This window comes from Sphaeramia orbicularis, chromosome 18 (genome assembly GCF_902148855.1).
Source record: "Sphaeramia orbicularis chromosome 18, fSphaOr1.1, whole genome shotgun sequence".
NCBI classification, from domain to species: Eukaryota; Metazoa; Chordata; class Actinopteri; order Kurtiformes; family Apogonidae; genus Sphaeramia; species Sphaeramia orbicularis.
This window is the reverse complement of record NC_043974.1, coordinates 33,153,691-33,176,301: the sequence shown is the minus strand read 5'-3', so window position 1 is coordinate 33,176,301 and position 22,611 is coordinate 33,153,691. Positions and strand designations below refer to the sequence as shown.

The following is a 22,611-nucleotide window of genomic DNA, read 5'->3' as shown; positions in this document are numbered from 1 at the left end:
TAAGATGCAGTAGTTACCTATTACTTAAATGCTAATTATTTAAGCATTGTACAAATACCTAGTTTAACACGATCACTATTAGAAAATGATAAAATGCATCAGTTAAATATTGAGAATCAGCTATTAAATGTTTATTGCTGCTATACCTTATGTTACTTTAATAATGTATAAATACCTCTTAATTAATAGGACTTCTATTAGTAAATTATTCTTCAATGCTGTTCCTGTTAAAGCTTTTTAGAGCATGTTACCTAAAAAGGTGAGCTAATAACTTAATTAACCCCTAAAGACCCAAACATCCACCGTCAACCAAAAGCATCTAATATAATGTTTAATACCTGCTGATCCATTTATCCTATCGATACATGAAAATAACTGTTGTAAAATGCAGTTTGTCATCTTTTCATGGTCATCAGATATGACCCATTTGGACGTTCAGAGGCTCTGTAGTTACCGTGGAAACGCTGTCATCTTCTACAACATTGATTCACCAGTAAAACCCATGGAGTTGGATCAATGACAGTAGATGGAGACACTTGGTTTAATATTCAGGTACTGACAGATTTTACTGAAAATGTCACTTTGTCTTCAGTTTTCTGTATTTTTATATAATAACCTTAAAATTTACTCTGAGCTTGAATGAACATCTACATGATCAGTGAATTAAATACAAGAAAATACTTGATATTAACTGAAAAATGCAGAGGATGATATAATAAATGTTGATAAATTACCTAGGAAAGGTTAAATGCAGAGAATAATTCACTTGGGGCTCATCACAGACATAGTTCTGGGTCTTTAAGGGTTAAATCTGATTAAGTGCAGTTTAGTATAATTTTGTACATTTGACTGAAGACAGAGTTGAACAAAAGAAAACACAGCTATATCTCCTTAACTAATGCACTACCAGTGTTAGATAAATAGCTTTAATAACATGACAGCTTTTATATCTATCATATTCTATTATGGTTTACCTTTTGTACCACTTTATTCTAATTCTACTTTTACTCTTTTTTTTAGTTCATGGTATTAAATAGCAAGGTGAGACAGAAACAGTATCTCATTTGTATGTCTGCGTATCTAGTGAATTGACAATAAAAAAGTCTTGCATAATAATAATAATAATATCTATAGAATTATCATTTTAATTCTATTCCATATGTATTTTATAGAAAGAAGAAACCCTTTGATTCGCAATACATTCAGTCATAACAAATTCAGTCCAAAAAAAGAAATAAAGTTGTGTATTTTAGGTTTATGTGTTTGCTCGCTCCAACTTCTCGAGTTTCCAGGCAACACTGTCCCCCAACAGGTTCCTGAAATGTGACTCCAACTGCACCAAAACACACAAAATAAATAAATATGTCAGAACGGAGGCATTTAGTCGCTAACATCCAGTTTATTTCTGTGTGTTTAACTCTGATCCACTGCGAAGGTGAAACCTGATGTGATGACGTACCTGATTAAACACATCGGCCCTGGTTGTACTCTCGCCACAGAATAGAGGCGTTTCTGAAGAACACATCATGGACAGAGTGACCTCCCTTTCATCAGTTTCTGACAAACAGGCATTGTTAGACGCACCAAGAGGAAGGAAAAAAAAAAGAAACACAGGGTTATTCATGCAGTAAAATTTGCATGAGGACACAGTAACAGGGCAGATATTTCCTTATTTCCTGCTTTGACAGTTATTTACATTTTGTTTATGGACTGGTGTATCGGTCAAGGGTCACACCAGTGGTTTACTTTAATTTAGTCTGTGGAAAACTCAACTCGAGATACGCTGTTACATCCACAATGACACCATTTGTTTTAATTAATACTGTGTAACTGTGTCTTGTTGTAGGAACCCTAAAATAAAAGCTTTGAGGAACACTGGCTCTGTTTTATTCAAGAAACTTTGCCATTGTGTTGTAATTGTTGTAGTTGTGCATTGTGTCTTCTCGCTTAGATTACTGTAACAGCCTGTTCACCTGCCTAAGCAAGAAGGAGCTGGCTCATCTACAGTTTGTCCAAAACTCTGCTGCGAGGCTTCTGACCTGCACAAACAGGAGAGCCCACATCACTCACATTCTTAAATCACTCCATTGGCTCCCCATTTTATATTGTTTTCATTTTAAAATTCTGGTTCTAACTTTCCGGGCTTTACATGGTCAGGCTCCTGCATACATTACTGCCCTGATTCAGCCCTACAAATCGGCTCATAGCCTGAGGTCTTCAGAGCAGCACCTGCTGATGGTTCCTCACACCTATGTTAACACACAGGGTGACAGGTCTTTTAAAGCTGTAGCACCGCATCTTTGGAATGACCTGCCTCTACATCTATGGTCCATGGACTCTGTAGAGTTTGAAAACACACCTCAAAACCCTCCGGTTCAAGCAGGCTTTTGAATTTCCCAACTGACTCAGGGCTGCTACTAACTGATTGCACTTTATGTATTTATTATATTTTAATTGTATTTTTACTTGTATTTTATTGTGTTTTTAATGGTATTTTAATTGTATTTTTATTTGTACTTTGCACTGTAAAGCACTTTGTGACTCTGTCTGTGAAAAGTGCTCGCTCATTCATTCATTCATTATCTGAACCCGCTTTATCCTCACTAGGGTCACGGGGGTCGCTTGGAGCCTATCCCAGCTACTTAAGGGCGAAGATGGGGTACACCCTGGACATTTCGCCAGTTCATCGCAGGGCTGACATATAGAGACAAACAATCACTCTCACATTCACACCTATGAGCAATTTAGATTAACCCATGAACCTATCAGTGCATGTCTTTGGATTGTGGGAGGAAGCCGGAGTACCCGGAGAGAACCCACACAGACACGGGGAGACCATGCAAACTCCACACAGAAAGGTCCCACCCCCTGTCGACTGGTGTTGGAATTGAACCCACGAGTGCTATCCACTGCACCACTGTGTTGCACTGATAAGTGCTCTATAAATAAAATTTACTTACTTAATATGGACAGAAAAACTGAGAATTGTAGAACTCAGGTTTTAAGCCAAGCATGAAAATGTCATTCACAACATGAACTTGAAAACTTGTAAGTTGGCTGAAATCCAGCCTATATTTGACATGTTTTCTCCATTACCCACTGGTTCAGCCACCTTTAAGTCAACGTGGTCGTCATCGTGTTTGTTTTTAAGGAACAATTTGTATTAAAAGGTGGAGTCGGAAAAGAACAACTGTTGTCTTATGAAAACACATCAAGTTCAGCTACCTAACTGGAGCTGGAACTAATTAATCAGCTAGGTGCTTGAAGTCAATGCAAAAAGTCCCGATTCGATTAATCAACTCGAATTGATTGAAGGGAAATATTCTCTTGCAGTTTTCCTGAATTGAAGTTTCTTTGTGCATCACAATAAGCGTCCGTGTGGAACACAACAGTGGAACCAATGTTTACTTGCAGAGAAATGAAGGAAACAAAGCTTTGATTCAGGAGAATTGTGGTTGAATGGTTTTTTTTGGATCCCTTTGAGTCAATTAATCCGTTGCAGCTCTATACCTAATGCATGTTTTAAATGTAACATTAGAAAAAAAGGTTTTACATCTCTGCAAAGTTTTTTTTTTTTTTTGTACTACAACCGCTTAAGAGATTATGTGCATTATTTCAGATGTTAAATAAATCTCATGAGTGTGTTTAGAGCTGAGAAATTCTGCCAAAGATGCCAATGTATTGGATTGTAGAGATACAAAGTGAATACATTTCCAGTGACAAGCCGGAGGATTTATGTGACCACTAGAGGGAGTAGTGAGCCACTCTGGAAAACTAACACCACAAGGCCTTTGAGCAAAGCATCAGAAAGTGACCAGATGGGATGAAAACCATTAAGAAACAACTTTTAAGTCAAAGAAAAGAACTGATGAAAGTAGAAGCTGTTGTTTCCTCCACTGGACACAGCTGTAAATGAAAAGACTGGAGTTTGATGCTGAAGTGTCAGCATTTCTTCAACACGAGTGAGTTTCTGAAGCTTATGAAGTTGTAAAGATATTATGGGATGTTATTATCTATGCTAAGTTGCCGTTTGTTGATCCACGGTTACATTTACATTTACGCATTTGGCAGACGCTTTTTTCCAAAGCGACTTACAGGGGAAGATTAACAATTAAGCTCTCTCTCTACTTCTTTTGTAAAGCACTTTAAAATAATCACAGTGGACCAAAGTGCTGTACAGAAGAATAAATAAAAACCAAAATAAAAGAATAAAACACAAGAACAGATTAAAGACATGAAACAGCTGTACAATTAAAAACAGTGAAATAAAAATACCAAGTAAAACAATAGAATAAACATAATAATACATTGAAAATGGAAGGTTTGAAAGAGCTAGAACAGGAGGTGCTCTCTGAAGAGCACCTCGGTTCAGACTAAACTGTCACAGTTCTGACCTTGTTTGTTCCATTCCAAACAGATCTTTATTTCAGCCACTGACAACACAAACTGTACAGAAAACAGAGGTGATTTGTGGTTTTACTGTGGCTGTTTTCTGTCTAAAAACAGAGCAAAGAAAACAGTGCTATAAAGTAAACTATCAGCTGATGCAGCTCGTGAATATTCTATGACAGTGTTATTCTGAGCGACTGTTAAAATAAGCGTCTATGACTTTTAGCTTGAAGAAGAAAACTTGATGATACCATAATACAGATGTGTGGAAACGATGAGCTTTAGACTTTATTCGCTGACTGATGTAATCTGTGGATACATAGGATTTTGGTCCCAAATGTGTTCTGGTGTCAGACTGACCCCTGCTGGTCAGAGTCTGGAATATCAATACTTAATAGAACCATTTAAAGATTAAAAAACTGAAGGTATACTCTGGGAAATGCAGTCTTAGTGGAAAGTAGAGTATTTTGTTCTCACCTGTACAGTGCAACAAAGTCACAACTTCACTGTCCAGACCTCCAGCCTTTGCCCAAACCTCAAGTTTGTATCTGGTCCCTGAAGTCAAGTTCTTAAATGTGAAGGTGGTTTTGTCCTCTACAGAATAGTTTCTGTTCTGGCCCCAGAAGTCTGAGATAACCCTGACATGATATGCAGACGACCCGGCATTTTCAGGTGGGTTCCACGTGATGGTGATTTGGTTTTTAGTCGTATTTGCAACTTTGACATCGACAGGCTTTTCCGGCACTAAACACAGTGAAAAGAGAGAATATGAGCAGTGACAGTGAGACTAATGAATCAGAAATGAGAGTAACTTACAGGTAAATTTCCACTCTTCCTCTGGTTCGCTCCTAAGTTTTCCACTGATGCTGTATACACGCACTGAGTAGTTGGCCGCAGTCTTCAAATCTTTAAAACAGTGTGATGTGCTCCTTGTTTTATTGGCCTTTAATTCATCATTCAGCCTAAGCTGGACTTCAAAAGAATAATCACTTCCGTCTGGAGCGTCCCATGTGGCTGTCAGAGTGTTCGCAGTTGTGGACAAATTCAGCCCAGAAACCCTGCGAGGAGCTGCACAAAAGTAACAAAATCACAGTGAACACAAGAAAACATGTTTTTCTGTTTCATTAACTCTGCCTTTTAAGAACTTAATGTGGGGATGGGTAAGTAAGATGTATGACAACACAGTCAAATAAAATACACAGATACTATGACGAATACGAGACCAAAATGACCCTCTCAGCCTGCCCTGTGGGATGAATTTGTGAAAAGCAAAAATTACACTTAAGATATAATCACTGGTGTCCAAATCATTTAGTTCAGAGGTCACATTTGATCTCAAGTGGACCAGACCAGTAAAATCATAATACAGGGTTCGTACACATTTTTCAAGGTCAAATTCAAGCACTTTTAAGGGCCATTTTAAAATTTTTCCAACACAGCACCTTATCGCTGGGGTAAAATACATATCTACAGAGCTTGAATGTATGTACCTTATTTTCATGATAGATATCGGTAACCACAACTGTTATTTCTTCTGTTTTTGTTTTTTTACTTAACATATCTGTTTTATTTCTCCAACTCTACAATGGAATACATAACATGAATATGTATCTCTTTGCTAAAATGTGAAAAACCTCAATAAAATGTGAGTTTCAAAAAAATACCAAAAACATATCTTTAGGAATACATATACTCATGATTATTTTTTCACTTTTTATCACAATGATGGATATTGTATTACGCTACAAACATCTAAAATTATGTTTCATAATAGCAAAAAGTTTTTAAAAAATTAAAGGGGAACACAAAGTTTTATCCAAAAGAAGGGAAGCCACTTGGCATTCTTCAGACACACAAAGACTAAGATACAAATGTACCTGAGTCGACCTGAGAACACCTGGTAAATTTGTAATTTGACGAAGTTTTATTTTTCGGAATGTATCACCTCTGTAAGTATCTTTGGCTTAATATTAAAGTTAATATTAAAAATAAATAAATAAGTCAGAGTTATAATTGCAAGCACTTTCAAACACTTCTACAAAAATTCAAGCACTTTCAGACCTTGAAAACCCAACGTTGAAATTCAATCATTTTCAAGGATTTCAAGTACTCATATGAACCCTAATAACAACTCTGAATATTTCTCTCTTTTTTTTTTTTACTTTAGTGGGAAGAAAGTACAATTACTTGATGAAAAATTTACATTTACATACTATCCTTTGACAAAAAATGGAAATTACCTAAAAAACCATGAGCAAACCGACATGTCTTAAGAAGAAAAGAGGACATAAGTGTAATTTTACTAATATTCTGCCTGTTCCTAAATGTTTTCTGTGATCTGTAAATTGAAATGTACATGTGTAAATGATAAACTGAAACATAATACTGTTAAAAATACTTTAAATATTTTGCACTAAAACAAACATTTGGAGTTGTCAATATTTATATGTTATGATGCTATGATTTTATTGGCCCGACCTTTCCAACACTGTATTTCTATTAAATAAACTTCACCCATCAGTGTGAGAAGCAAATGCTGATGTTATTTATATTTGAATTTTCCATCAAAGTGCATTTACTAAAACACTGTTTTGACAGTGGAGGAGTCAGTAAAACGTAGATATCACAGTGTTATCGATGGCCAGAACACAAAACCTTCTATGTGAAAAAAATCACTTTTTTCAGGAAACAAAAAAAAACGTTTAGTTTTATTATAGTATGGTCTTTGTTAAACATATCTAAGCATATTCTACTGTTCTCAGACTCTCTTTCTATATTATGTGTTAAAAAATACATACTAGGTATTTATGCCTCCCAAAGTGCAGTCCATTTAATGTGAAAACTCAAAATCTAAAAATTTGCAGATAGGAGGGGTTTTTTTTGGCCATCGTTATGAAGGGCTTTTATAAATTTCAGTCGTGAACAGACATAGAGCAGATTTATATGGACAACTGGTTGCTGGTTTACATCCAAACCCAACCCAGACTTACCAGTGTAACTGTCCACAATTGATTCCTCTCCCTGCAGAGTATTGCTGTCGGCCAGCGCTCTAATACGTAGTGTTATCTTCGTTCCACTCGGCAGGTGATTTACTTGAAATTGCCGCTCATTTTGGTTGAGTATTTCATTTCTATTCCTGTTGGCAAGAGAAACAGTCACATTGTTGAGGAAAAATAGTTGGAGCAGGATGGAATGGCAAATAAACAGAAAGTATGTTCATGTTTTATCAGGTCAACTTAATTTCATTTCATAAAGACACATTCATTCCTTACATTTAGGCTGCAAAACATCCAAGAAAAAGATGGAACAGTAGCAACTTATGCCTAATAACATGTTAAAATAATGAACTGCTCACTGTCAATTCTGTCAGTTTCGGGCCATATTTATTCATTGTTCAACAACAGCATTAACAAGTACCCCAACCTGTCCAAAAAACTGATCTGAATATGAGTTTGTTTTGCTTCCTGTATGATAGAAACTACAGATACCTACTGTGTGCCACTCCAAGAAACCGTGATGTGGAACCCTGAGGCGTTTCCAGCGAGTAGATCCCATTCAAGCAGTAACGAGCTGTCATTCCCAGATACCTTCAGGTTGGACACTATCGTTGGCTCTGCAAACAAAATATGACACTTTAATAATGGTGTATCAAATAATCTGGGTCAAAAGTGCCAGAAAAATATTGTGTAAAGGAACTGTATGTGGTATTAACACTTTAAATGCTTGAAAAACACTAAAAATACACTAAAATGCACTAATACACAGAAAAATACAGTAAAATGCACTAAAACCCAGAAAAACATATGCTAAATACACTAATGGGGTATTTGCAGGTTTGATGAGGCTCAATTAATGATATACAGGGGTTGGACAAAATAATGGAAACACCTTCTATGATGCCACAATGTTAGGTGTTTCCATTATTTTGTCCAACCCCTGTATTAAGTCCTTTTTCTCTTTGGTCAAATCTCAGATGTTCAATTCATATAAATAACAGTCCAACAGGCCTCAGAGTTATTGTGTTGAACCAGTCTTAACCATGTTTCAGTCCACTAACGTTTCATTTCCATTTGTCCACGACTAATATTTCTGCTACTGACATAGAAGCTGCAAAAGCTCATACTAGAACCCCTCCACCTATGAATGATTATTGGAGTTATTACACATCAACATGTGCCAAAAATACATTAAAGTACATAAAAGATGCACTGAAATACACAAAAATATGCTAAAATACACCAACATGTGCAAAAAATACACTATAGTATATTAAAAATCAGCAAAATATACCAAATGTATGGTAAAATACACTAATATTGACTAAAAAAATTAAAATTAAATGTATTATCATGTCTGTTGTGTTGCTTTTACTTGGTATTTTTATTTCACTGTTTTAAGTGTACAGCTGCATTTATGTCTTTTTAATCTATTCTTGTATTTTAGTCTACTATTTTGCGGTTTATTCTTCTGTACGACACTGTTTTAACTGTACAGCTGTTTTATGTTTTTAATCTATTCTTGTATTTTTCTTTCATTTTTGGTTTTTCCCTTGTAAATCGCTTTGGGGGAAAAAGCGTTTGCTAAATGCATAAATGTAAATGTAAATAATGACTTTACTCTGAGCTTTAATGAACATCTACATGATCAGTAAATTAAATGTAAGAAAATACCTGATTTACAATGAAAAACCATAAAATTCAGAGGATAATATTATAATAAATGATGAGAAATCCCTTGGATATAAAAAAAAAACAAAACAAATAAATCATTTGGAATGACAAAAATAGTTGTGGTTCTTTTCTGTTAATTCTGAATTCTACCCACAAGACTAAATGTCATCATTATTACACATCTGAGCTTCTCTTTTGCTTATTTTTCACTGGATTGAGTTGAAGCATGTAGTTAACTTAAAAAAACAAAACAAAACAAAACAAAAAAACCTGAGAATAATTTCATGCAAATACTTGCTGCTAGAATCAAAGTATGTGCAATTTGTCTGAAATGAGGAGAATTAAATGACAATTATTTTCAAGAGAATAATCTTTTTTAAATAACAGTCACATATTGTATTGTATTTGTCTAGATTTCAGCTCCTAGGGCCAAATGTCTGATAATTAGTGTTATGCTCCTACTGGTATATGTTGAGATGCTAACTCCGTCGCTCCATTCGGACTTGTCCTTGACTCCGGAGTAGACGCTGAAGTTGTAGGGGTTTCCAGGGTCCAGGTTGGAGATGCTCACTCCTTCAGTTTCGACCTCAATGGACTTAGTCAAACTCAGAGACTTAATGCGGTAGATGAGAGCGTTCCCATCCGGTTTCTCCCAACTGAGGCTGATAGAAGTGTTCGTCACATGAGTAACGTTGAGGTTTTTAACTCTCTGAGGTGCTTTAAAAAAGGAGATACAATCAGAGTTAAGGCAGTGTTTGCTACTGACAGCACAAACTGTACAGAAAACAGACGTGATTTGTGGTTTTACTGTGGCTGTTTTCAGTCTAAAAACACAGCTAAGCTAACAGAGCTATAATATAAACTATCAGCTGACGCAACACGTGAAGATTATAAGACAGTAGTCACTTTTCCATTGGACGTATGTAGAAAACTTCACCGATATTTAGTTTTTTGTAAAAAAAAAAGCAGAAGTGCATGATGTCGGTTTTTCCATTAAATCACAAATGCGATGATTTGTTTATTATCGCGAGATGGCACAAGACGTCATTCCATAAATATGACGACAAACGTAAATATCATGTTGATTTACAGATGCATTCATTATTATTATATACTAGCGGCATTGTACCCGTGGTGCCATTGTACGATAGTGCCCTCCTGTGGTTCAACAATGGCATTGCACCCATACGCACTCCCATGTTGCAACATCGGGACACACGTCAGACACAGAACGTCCATTATAGTAGGATTACCCCTCTATCATGTACTAAATTAAAAAATGATTCACTTTCCTGGTGTGTCCACACATACCGCACCATATTTCTTTTAAAACTCCTCTTCTTTGCTTGTTGTAACATCCGTCAACATCCATTTTTTTTTTAAATCATGTGACTTGAGTTGCAGAACAAGGTCTTTCCAGCAAGTAGTTTTGTGTGATATATCAATTGCGCTACACCCAAAAAACCACCTCTTGCCAGCGCAAAAATTTTGAATCGAAACCCAAGAGTTTTGGCAAAATTGTCGTTTTTCCATTAAGTAAATTTTTTATGTGCAAGTTATATTCGCGCAGTTTGGGGGTCAATAAAAAAGCAGCTAGTGTTATTTTGAGCGAAAATAAGTGTCTATGAATTTTAGTTTGAAGAAGAAAACTTGATGATACCATAATACAGATGTAGGAAACAATGAGCTCAGGAGACTTTTATGCATTAAAATCATCTGCATAGGTCTAATGTTTACAGCAACTCAACAGTGATTTGACCATTAGCAACAATGTGCAAATTCTGCCTCAATAGATAAAGATGACAAAGCTCTTAAAGTGAATTCTCGCACCTTTAATCAGGGGAACTCACCTGTGTAGAAGGTGGCGTTCAGTGGGTTCAGGTCTCTGCCACACTTCACAGCAAACACCTGAACCAAGTAGCGGGAACCTGACACCAGGTCGTGAAGGTGGTGGCTCAGATTTGTTGTCACATGCATCGCTATAGCATCTGTGGTCAAATTTGGCCTTTGTTTGCCCGTTCTGACCTCTACGCGGTAGTGGGTGATGTTTTCAGGTCCTTCCTTCCACGTGATGTCGGCACTCGTGGATGTTATGTTGGTCACCTGGACTTGGCCATCGAAGCGATCTGAGGTTGAGAACATGAGGTTATACTCAACTAGATGTAGATGACTTAACTGTAACCAGAGTTCACTGTAAAATGCGGCTGAAATATTAACATGTTGAAATTTTTTTTTTTTTTATTATCACATCTTACTTCAAAATAAAAAAAAAAAAACATGTTAAGGTGGTGACCTACAACTTCTTATAGGTTTATTTATTACTTTATCTTATTTTATTGATTTTTACTCATGTTATCTTATTTTGTTCGGTTTTTAGTTCTTTTAATAATTCCTATGTATTACCCTATTTTAATGTCTACTGTATTATTATATTCAATATAAACTAGTTCTTATACATCCGTGCAACTTTTGTTGGTCAACACTTTACACTAAATTCATTTATGTGGTTTTATTGTAATTTCTAAGGGTTTAATTTCACTTCAGATGCTTCCGCTTTCTTGTTTGACTTCACTTGTACTTTTCCCTTCAGTATTTCAGTTCTGGAAGTCCAAGTACAACATATTAGGGCTGAAGTACAATGGCCAAATGACTAGGTCAGAGCATCTCCAAAACTGTAGAACTCATTGGGGGTTTCTGTTCTGCAGTGGTTGAATCCTACCAAAAGAGGCCAAAGGAAGGACAGCTGGATCTCAACCCCATCGAAGATCATCACCACCTGCCTAATTTTATGTAGATATTGACATAGCTCCATCCCCACATTAGCATCAGATCCATTTAGTCCTGTAAGGCCTAACAGTGGACCTCCATGGACTGGACTCCAGAGACCAGACTAAATCAAGATGTTGACTTGATGTCCTTTCTTGGATCAATTTTAATTAACTTTTACCTTAATCCAGGGGTGTCAAAAATACAACCCATGGGTCAAAACCAGTCCACCAAAGAGTCCGATCCCTCCCATGGGATGAATTTGTGAAATGCAGGAATTACAATGAAGATATTAACGATCAAGGATGTAAAAATCATTTTAGTTCAGGTTCCACAGTCAGCCCAATATAATCTAAAGTGGGCCAGACCAATAAAATAGTATCATAATAACCTATAAATGACAACTCCAAATTTCTGTTTGTGTGAAAAAAAAATTAAAATTGCATGGAAATATTTACATTTACAAACTATCCTTTCACAAAAAATGTAAATAACCTGAACAAATCTGAACCTGAAATGTGTTGAGAATTAAATGCAATTTTACTAATATTCTGCCTGTTACTAAATGTTTTGTATTTGTAGATCCACTGTGATCTGTAAGATGTAATGTACATGTGTAAATGATAAACTGAGGCACAATATCATTAAAATTGCACTTATTTTTCTTAAGAAATTTCAGGATGTTCATGTTATTCACATTTTTAAAGGGTAGTTTGTAGATGTAAACATTTTCATGATGTAATTTAACTTTTTTCCACTCTAAAACAGAGAAAATGACATCATATATGGGTTACTATATTATTGTTTTACCAGTTGAGTTCATATTGGGCTGAATGTGAAACCTGAACTAAAATGAGTTTGACACCACTGCTTAAGGCTAGCAATAAACATTTGGTGCCATGTTTCATTAATTATTTCCTATTGATATTTTACGAACAGTGAAGGTGGGAAAAGTACGTAAAAGTGTGTGACTTCCTTTTATAAAAGAAGCTGCTACTTATGTAGTGCAAAACTAATTGCATTTTTGTGAAACTGTGCGGTTTTCAGCAAATCCTACCGTCATAACAGATATAAGGCAGAAGCTCTGAGCAGTTCTTCTCCACCCAGGCCCCAAAGCTGAGCATGACCACGCAGGCGTCTTCAATGAAGTTGTCGACAGGGTCAAAGTCGTCATCTGGAAATTCCATTGGTGTTTTTACACATTCTGCTGTTACTGGTGGTTCCGTGGTCGTCACAGGTGCAGTGGCTGGCCTCTGGCTTGTGACTCTGGGGACTCCACTTGAATCTGTCGCTGAATGGCTGTCAGTTGGCATTGGGGTTGTGTATGTTGTGGTGAAGTTTGCAGAGGTCCGGTCTGCTGAATGGCTGTCAGTTGGCATTGGGGTTGTGTATGTTGTGGTGAAGTTTGCAGAGGTCCAATCTGCTGAATGGCTGTCAGTTGGCATTGGGGTTGTGTATGTTGTGGTGAAGTTTGCAGAGGTCCGGTCTGCTGAATGGCTGTCAGTTGGCATTGGGGTTGTGTATGTTGTGGTGAAGTTTGCAGAGGTCCGATCCGCTGAATGGCTGTCGGTTGGCATTGGGGTTGTGTATGTTGTGGTGAAGTTTGCAGAGGTCCGATTCCCCAAATGGCTGTCGGTTGGCATTGGGGTTGTGTATGTTGTGGTGAAGTTTGCAGAGGTCCGATCCGCTGAATGGCTGTCAGTCGGCATTGGGGTTGTGTATGTTGTGGTGAAGTTTGCAGAGGTCCGATCTGCTGAATGGCTGTCGGTTGGCATTGGGGTTGTGTATGTTGTGGTGAAGTTTGCAGAGGTCCGATTCCCCAAATGGCTGTCAGTCGGCGTTGAGGTTGTGTATGTTGTGGTGAAGTTTTCAGAGGTCCGATTCCCCAAATGGCTGTCAGCCAGCATTGGGGTTGTGTATGTTGTGGTGATGTTCGCCAAGGCCTGTCTCGCCGAATGGCTGTCGGTCGGCGTTGGGGTTGTGTATGTTGTGGTGAAGTCTGCAGAGGTCCGATTTGCAGACTGGCTGTCGGTTGGCATTGGGGTTGTGTATGTTGTGGTGAAGTTTGCAGAGGTCCGATCCGCTGAATGGCTGTCGGTTGGCATTGGGGTTGTGTATGTTGTGGTGAAGTTTGCAGAGGTCCGATTTGCAGACTGGCTGTCGGTTGGCATTGGGGTTGTGTATGTTGTGGTGAAGTTTGCAGAGGTCCGATCCGCTGAATGGCTGTCGGTTGGCATTGGGGTTGTGTATGTTGTGGTGAAGTTTGCAGAGGTCCGATTCCCCCAATGGCTGTCAGTCGGCGTTGAGGTTGTGTATGTTGTGGTGAAGTTTGCAAAGGTCCGATTCGCAGAATGGCTGTTGGACGGCATTGGGGTTGTGTATGTTGTGGTGAAGTTTGCCGAGGTCCGATTCCCCAAATGGCTGTCAGTCGGCATTGGGGTTGTGTATGTTGTGGTGATGTTCGCCAAGGCCCGTCTCGCAGAATGGCTGTCGGTCGGCGTTGGGGTTGTGTATGTTGTGGTGAAGTCTGCAGAGGTCCGATTCCCCAAATGGCTGTCGGTCGGCATTGGGGTTGTGTATGTTGTGGTGAAGTTTGCAGAGGTCCGATCCGCTGAATGGCTGTCGGTTGGCATTGGGGTTGTGTATGTTGTGGTGAAGTTTGCAGAGGTCCGATTTGCAGACTGGCTGTCGGTTGGCATTGGGGTTGTGTATGTTGTGGTGAAGTTTGCAGAGGTCCGATTCCCCCAATGGCTGTCAGTCGGCGTTGAGGTTGTGTATGTTGTGGTGAAGTTTGCAAAGGTCCGATTCGCAGAATGGCTGTTGGACGGCATTGGGGTTGTGTATGTTGTGGTGAAGTTTGCCGAGGTCCGATTCCCCAAATGGCTGTCAGTCGGCATTGGGGTTGTGTATGTTGTGGTGATGTTCGCCAAGGCCCGTCTCGCAGAATGGCTGTCGGTCGGCGTTGGGGTTGTGTATGTTGTGGTGAAGTCTGCAGAGGTCCGATTCCCCAAATGGCTGTCGGTCGGCATTGGGGTTGTGTATGTTGTGGTGAAGTTTGCAGAGGTCCAATTCCCCAAATGGCTGTCGGTTGGCATTGGGGTTGTGTATGTTGTGGTGAAGTTTGCAGAGGTCCGATTCCCCAAATGGCTGTCAGTCGGCGTTGAGGTTGTGTATGTTGTGGTGATGTTCGCCAAGGCCTGTCTCGCCGAATGGCTGTCGGTTGGCGTTGGGGTTGTGTATGTTGTGGTGAAGTTTGCAGAGGTCCGATCTGCTGAATGGCTGTCGGTTGGCATTGGGGTTGTGTATGTTGTGGTGAAGTTTGCAGAGGTCCGATTTGTAGACTGGCTGTTGGTTGGCATTGGGGTTGTGTATGTTGTGGTGAAGTTTGCAGAGGTCCGATTCCCCAAATGGCTGTCAGTCGGCGTTGAGCTTGTGTATGTTGTGGTGAAGTTTGCAGAGGTCCGATTCGCAGAATGGCTGTTGGACGGCATTGGGGTTGTGTATGTTGTGGTGAAGTTTGCCGAGGTCCGATTCCCCAAATGGCTGTCAGTCGGCATTGGGGTTGTGTATGTTGTGGTGAAGTCTGCAGAGGTCCGATTTGCCGAATAGCTGTAGGTCGGCATTGGGTTTGTGTATCTTGTGGTGAAGCTCGCCAAGGTTGGTTTCGCCGGGCAGGTGCATGAGCAGCTGCAGCAGTGTGTCTTTGGGGGGCGGGACTTCAACACCGGCTGACCAGGAAGCCAGTTCTGGAAGGTGAGGGGATCCCCATTGGCCCAGCGGGTCCAGAACACACTGGAGTTGCCTGTCGAGTTAAAGTTCTTGCGGAGTCCGACCCAGTAGTCTGAGGACAGGTTCCGGACGATGATCTGGATGTTGTCTGGGGTCAAAGTCACAAGGTCTTTGAAACAAGCCTGAGACGTGAAAGGTTATAGTCAAACCACTGACGTTTGATGGTCGAATAAAACATTTACATAGAATAAAGTAAACAAAACTACAGAGATGTTTTTATTTTTAACTGTCGAGACTAAAATGCATGACAGTAAATAATATGTGAATCTATTTTCCTGAATAATACAGAAAAAGACTCTGGAAGTTTGAGAAATGTAGCTTCAGACTTCAGATGTAGATGAAGTGAGATGAAAATTAAGTTTAAAAAAAGGGATGCAGTGGAATAAAAACATAAAATTCGAAAGGGATGTAAAAGAGGGAAGACAAACATGACATAAAAAAAAAAAAATTAATGTCAAGAAAAAAAAAAACAAGAACACATAAAGAGAAAAAATATGGAACAGGACAAAAACAGCATAAAAAACAAATGAGTATAAGATGTAATAACATAAAAGACAAATTACATAAAAGATGCAATGATACAAAAAAATATACAAGATGCAAGTAGACAAAATTAAAGTAAAAGATGCAACAAAATAAAAATGGCATGACAAAAAAATATGGATAACAAAAACAAAAGAAAAATTACATAAAAGATGCAAAGAGACATAAATGATGTAAAAGAAAATAGTACTAAAAATGTAAAAACTTTTAAAAGACGCATTGAAACTACAGCGCAACTGTTGCTTGAGATGCAAACGGACGGAAATGTAAATGACAAGATAAACAAGGACATAAAAGACAAAAATTATATTAAATGCACAACAAGATGAAAATACCAAAAGAGAAACAATTATATTATACAACCTGAAGTGCAGAAAAGATGGGACATGAAGTAAAACTTAAATCATAATGTAATGTCCTTGGGTCAAGTTATTTGTGTTCTGTTTTTATTAACAGCTTACACCAGTGGTTCCCAACCTTTTTTGGTTCGAGACCCCATTTTAACATCACACATTTCTGCCGACCCCAGACATTCAAAACGGAGACAATTTTTTGCTAAAATTCGTTTGTTTTTGATCATTTAATAGTTTGCTATACTACGTTGCAAACAAACGTTAATTACAGAGGACATTTAGTCTATATAATGTATATTATTATGGACGTAGGCAGAAAAGCCAGGTGTAGATTACTGTGCGAAGGGAGAATTTTATTTTCCTTGGTCAGAATATGTACAGTCAGTCCAGCTTGGATTTACAAGGCTGACAATTAATACTGAACAAACAAGAACTCAAACTATGAATTATGAAAGAGCTGCAGCATCTGAAACCGACCATAATGAACATTTGACAGATAAACAGTACCACAGTGCTTCAGTTTGTCATGTCTTTTATGGATTGGGATTGTCTCTATCAACTCAGTAGTTTTATTAGTAAGTTGTTTTTTTTTTTTTAATTAATTACTAGAAATATTATGTGACCCCATTTGAATTCCAGGTGACCCCATGTGGGGTCCTGACCCCAAGGCTGAAAAACACTGGATTACACATTTAAGGTTTCTGGAATTGTGGTTGTAAAAGACTCTGGAGCTGAAAACATCTGTGATGCACTGATCTGTTGCACATCATCCCTTCATAAAACCTGACCCGCCTCATAGTTCAGGGTCGTTCTCTACATAAATGTCTAATTTACCTGGCAGTGCCTCCTGGCCTCGACCCAGGTGGCCCTGGTCGACACATGGAAGAACAGTTGCTCTGTAGCGCCGAATGTCAACATCAGAGCTAAAGGTAAGGAGGAGGAACATGTCATTAACACAGACTTCATAAGAAACAAATCCAAAAGCAATACGGCAAAAAAAAAAAAAAAAAAAAAAAAAAAAAAATCATACAGAGAATTCACTCTTCCTCAATATGCCTTAGGTCAGGGGTGTCAAACTCATTTTAGTTCAAGGGCCACATTCAGCCTAATATGATATGAAGTGGGCCGGACCAGTCAAATAATATAAATAACAGGATAAGAAGTTTTGAGTGAAAAAAGTAAATTCCGTAATGAAAATATTTACATCTACGAATTGTACTTGAACATAGCGTGAACAAATATGAACAACCTGAAAATTCTTTAGTAAAATAAGTGCAATGTTAACAATATTACGCCTCAGTTTATCATTTATACATGTGAATCACAACTTACAGATCACAGTGGATCTACAAATACACAAAACATTAAATAACAGGGAGAATATTATTAAAATTCCTCATACTTCTCTTAAGACATTTCAGATATTCACATTTTTTTGTAAAAGGCTTGTCTGTAAATGTAAACATTTTTGTGTAATTTTTTTTTTTTTTACACTAAAACATAGAGACAAATTAACAGTTTTCATTATGTATAAGTTATTATGATAGTATTTTACTGTTCTGATCCACCTTAGACTGAAATGACCTAAAATGATTTCAACATCCTTGATTGTTAATATCTTCAGTGTAATTTCTGCACTTCACAAATTCATTCTAGGGGCTGGATTGGACCCTTTGGCGGGCTGAATTTGGTCCCCGGGCCGCATGTTTAACACCTGTGCCTTAGGTGATTCAGTTCAAAGTAGTGCATCGTCTTCATTGGTCCAAAGCCAGACTGTCCAAGATTAAACCGGACACTGACCCTACATGTGATCATCGCAGACAGGCTCCTGCCACATTGATGCATATGTTGTGGTCATGTCCCGAGCTGCAAAATTTTTGGCAATCCATTTTTGAGGCCTTCTCTGAAATATGTGGGACAAAAGTGCACCCATCTCCGCTGATCTCATCGTTTTGTGTGGCTCCAGTGGATGCTCCTTTCATCGGGCATTGTATGAATGTAATGGCCTTTTGCTGTTTGTTAGCTAGGTGCCTAATGTTGTTTAAATGGAAGAATGCACCCCCCACCCCCACATATGGACAGTGGATCAGAGAGGTTATGCATCGTATTCATCTAGAAAAAAATAGATATACCATTAGGGGTTCCATCAGAAAATTCTATGCCATTTGGCAGCTATTCATTAGCTTTGTAGAAGGTATGGTAGCAACTAACATATCTGTGTACCTTTTTGCTTTATTTATTTTTAATTCATTTATTTTTTATTCTTTCCACTTATTAAAGTATATGTGAATTTACAGATATGAGTGTGTATATGTGTACATGTATATAAATATATATGTATGTGTGTATATATGTATCTGTAATGCACTTTGAAGGGGATTTATATATTTTTGCATGCAAGTATATTATGTCTGGCTGTATATAAATTTAATGAAGGTCTAGTACTTGGGGTGGGTGGGATGGGTGGGAGGGCAGATGGATAGGAACTGGATGCAATGGTTTCATGTCCAAGTTGTATGTTTCTTGTTTTGCATTTGAAAATTAAAAATAAAAAAGACCTTGATCAAAAAAAACCAAAAAAAAACACAGACTCATTAGCATCAAGTCTAATTACATCAGGGCTGTCAAACTCCTTTTAGACCAATATGATCTTGAAAATAAAATCCAAATGATCATCTTTTACTCATCTTCCCGACCACCTGTGTGTGTATGCTGTCTGTTATGTTTGGTTTATATGCATAAAACTGAACTGAATGTATAGGTTGTCTCATTTTGTAGCTGATTTTTTTTTTTGTTTCATATTGTATAAATGCAGTTGGTTGTGCATTTTCTGAAGATCGTCTTAAGCTGAAACATTTCGGTCCAGATTGAATGACATTCTACATTACAGATGCTGTTGGTCTGTACTCAAGTTTTTTTCTACTTTGCTGAAATAGACGAACCTTCTACTTTATTTCTACCTGTCCTGATTATCTCAGTACAATTCTCCTGATCCGAAAGACATTTTTGATAATGATTAGCTACGCAACAAAAAGTGACACATCTGTTCTTTTAGGAAAATTTTTTAAAAAATAATAAAAAATTTGATCAGTTTTCAATGGGTTTTTTTCTTCTTGGCTTTTTTCTTTCACGATTGAAATAAATGCTCAATAAACCATTTTGACAGCAATTTCCCAAACTTATTTCTGTTCAGACGTTCACAATTATTCCACAAAACACTAAGGATTTGTGGTATTTGCTGAAATATCAAGGACCGACTCTTTGGAACAATTCATATTCTTATCTATATCAGAAAAAACTGACAGTATCTCATATTTCTTTGTTCAGCACCTCTCACTTCCTTTTACAGCTGCGCGGTTCCTTGTAAAATATCCCATTGGTGTCATTACGCTGATTAGTTATGTTTTTATGACTCTGGATGGGCTGAATTTGCATCAGTTTCCACCATCTCCTGCATGACATCATTTTTTACAGTCCTGTTGAATATAACATCCAAATAAATATCTAGTTATTGGCTGATCAAAATGGTGTCTCTGTTCATATGTGGTAAAATAGATCAATGGCATTTCAATTTAAAAAAAAAAAAGCCCACTGTTCACCTCTTTCACATGAATTATTCCACACTGATGAAGAGTCGACACCCTGTTTTTTTTTTTTATCATCATCATTTCCTTCTTTTTTCAAATTAATCTATGCATATGAAAGTATTGTTCTTATTGTTATATTTTGGTGAAGCGACTGTTTGTACCAGATCAGATATTCTTGTTTACTTGTGCATATTTTATTCATCCTTTAATGCATCAAATACAGGATTAATATGAACCAAAGCCTGAAATACAAAACTGTTAGGTTCAGGAACAGTTTCTTTCCCACCGCCATCCATCTTTAAAGAACAATAAATGGGGATGTGCAATTACCTCTGAAAATTGTGCAATAACTTTTAACTTATTTGTGCAATAAGTACCTATTTATTCTCTCGTTTTATATTTATTTATTTTCCACTACCTCACCCGTATTTTATAACTTATTTTATCTCAGTTTTTTTTTTTTTTTTTTTTTTAAACAATGTGTCTTTAGTGTTGATCCTGCATCATCACAATTCTGATTCAAACAAAGAAATGAAAAACAGAAAGAGAGGTTAATATAGTGTTCTGCTAATAACCTATAAATAATGACACTTCAACATTTTTCTCTTTAAGTGTTAAAAAAAAAGTTACATGAAAAAGTTTACATTTGGGAACTACACTTTCACAAAAAATGTGAATAACTTGCACAAATATCAACAAAATTTAATTTCTTAACACAAATAAGTGGAATTTTAATGATATTCCACCAGTTACTAAATGTTTTTGTATTTGTAGATCCACTATGATCTCTAAGTAGTAATGTTCATGTGTAAATGATAAACTGAGGCAGAATATTGTTAAAATTGCACTTATTTTTAAGAAATTCCAGGTTATTTATAATAGTTTATTCACATTTTTTAAAGGATACTTTGTAGAAATGGATCAGACCAGTACAATAGAATAATAACCTATGAATAATCCAATTTTTTTTTTTCTTTGTTTCAGGGTGAACAAACTAAAAAGTGACAATATGAAAATGTGAAAGAAAAATAAGTGCAGTTTTGTCTCATCTTATTATTAACACAACTTACAGATCACAGTGCATCTACAAATACAAACGCAGGTTATTCACATTTTACTGTGAAAGGATAGTTTGTAGAGGTGAACATTTTCCTCATGTAATTTTACATTTTTACACTAAAACAAAGGCAAAAATTTTGCGTTATTGTCTATAGTTTTTTTTTTTTTTCCACTGGTCTGATCATATTGGTCTGTATCAGAACCTCAACTAAAATGATTTTAACATCCTTTACTATTAATATCTTTAGTATAATTTTGCATTTAACAAATTCATCTCTTAAACCGTTAGAATGTTCCTTTTTGTCCGTTATGTGTGCAACTTAATTTAACGAATATCTGAGAAAAATGATGCACAAACTGTCATACAGAGTGGATTAACGTAGTTCACTTCCAGTATATGACTCACAGTTGTATGTAAATGTGTTGTGTGTATGTAACTTTTATTAATTTTACATTATTACACTGGTCTGACCCATTCTTATTAGGCTGAATGTGGAAATGGACCTAAAATGAGTTTATCCCTCTGGTCTAAATTCTCCCTCTCAGTGTAAATAACAGCAAGATGAAAACTCACCACAAAAAAGCAAAATACAGACTTCATCCTGGGTTGAGAACTTCCCCATGTCGATTTACTGTGAGCCTTCGACTCCAGGTGGTTTCATTAAGACTACAACAGAACTTCTGCAAACAGAATGTACAAATTATGACAATTCAGCTCCAGCTTAAACTGGATGTGTGCTTTTACTCACCTGGATGCGTCTCTTTAAGGAAATAAAATGATCCTGCCAGCGCGAGGTCATAAAACAAACACAGAGGGTTGATACATAATATACAGCACATTTCACTGGAAACAAGGCTCCTTTCAATGCAGGTGTTTTACATACATGCAAAACACAAACCAAGATGACAAAATGTACAAAAAACAAACCAATGTTGTCAAGCACATTTATTTAGGTTTAAAGCTTAACATGGAAATTAGTACAAAAGAAACATGAAAAAATAAGAAAAATGAAAAATATAGTCAGATAAACCTCTTATACAAAACTAACATCCCAAAATAAACTATAATGACATAGAAATAAACGACAAAAAAAATGCCTTGTACGTGGCAGTTACAGCGAGTGTTGGTCACATTAAACTCAAGTGCTGAGAAACTGGATGAAAAGCGAGAAATTCAGCATCAGATCATCGCTCGGTTTTCTAATCAATGACATACAGGGGTTGGACAAAATAATGGAAACACCTTAAAAAAAAAATCAACAAAATATAATTTAATATGGTGTAGGTCCGCCTTTTGCGGCAATTACAGCCTCAATTCTCCGAGGTATTGATTCATACAACTTGTGAATTGTTTCCAAAGGAATTTTAAGCCATTCTTCAGTTAGAATACCATCCAACTCTTTTAGAGACGATGGCGGTGGAAATCGACGTCTTACTTGAATCTCTAAAACTGAC

The 22,611-nt window shown here is 37.2% G+C and overlaps 1 protein-coding gene across 2 annotated transcripts; it reads right to left on the bottom strand.

Annotated features, from left to right (window-relative positions):
- Window positions 1-636: 636 nt before the first annotated feature.
- LOC115438206 (mucin-2) lies at window positions 637-21,935 on the bottom strand. 2 transcript variants are annotated; one of them, XM_030161646.1, is made up of 12 exons: window positions 21,906-21,935; window positions 21,731-21,837; window positions 17,345-17,433; window positions 12,883-15,736; window positions 10,910-11,185; window positions 9,522-9,776; window positions 7,882-8,002; window positions 7,380-7,525; window positions 5,206-5,457; window positions 4,867-5,133; window positions 1,460-1,557; window positions 637-1,333 (listed from the first exon to the last, which is right to left on the bottom strand). In XM_030161646.1, exons 2-12 carry the CDS (start codon window positions 21,777-21,779, stop codon window positions 1,256-1,258), a joined length of 4,485 nt encoding a protein of 1,494 aa, XP_030017506.1. In that variant the 5' UTR covers window positions 21,780-21,837; window positions 21,906-21,935; the 3' UTR covers window positions 637-1,255. The 2 variants fall into 2 exon arrangements, with proteins under 2 accessions (XP_030017506.1, XP_030017507.1); XM_030161647.1 differs by lacking the exon at window positions 21,906-21,935 and having other exon boundaries at window positions 21,731-21,868.
- Between the last annotated feature and the right edge of the window lie 676 nt (window positions 21,936-22,611).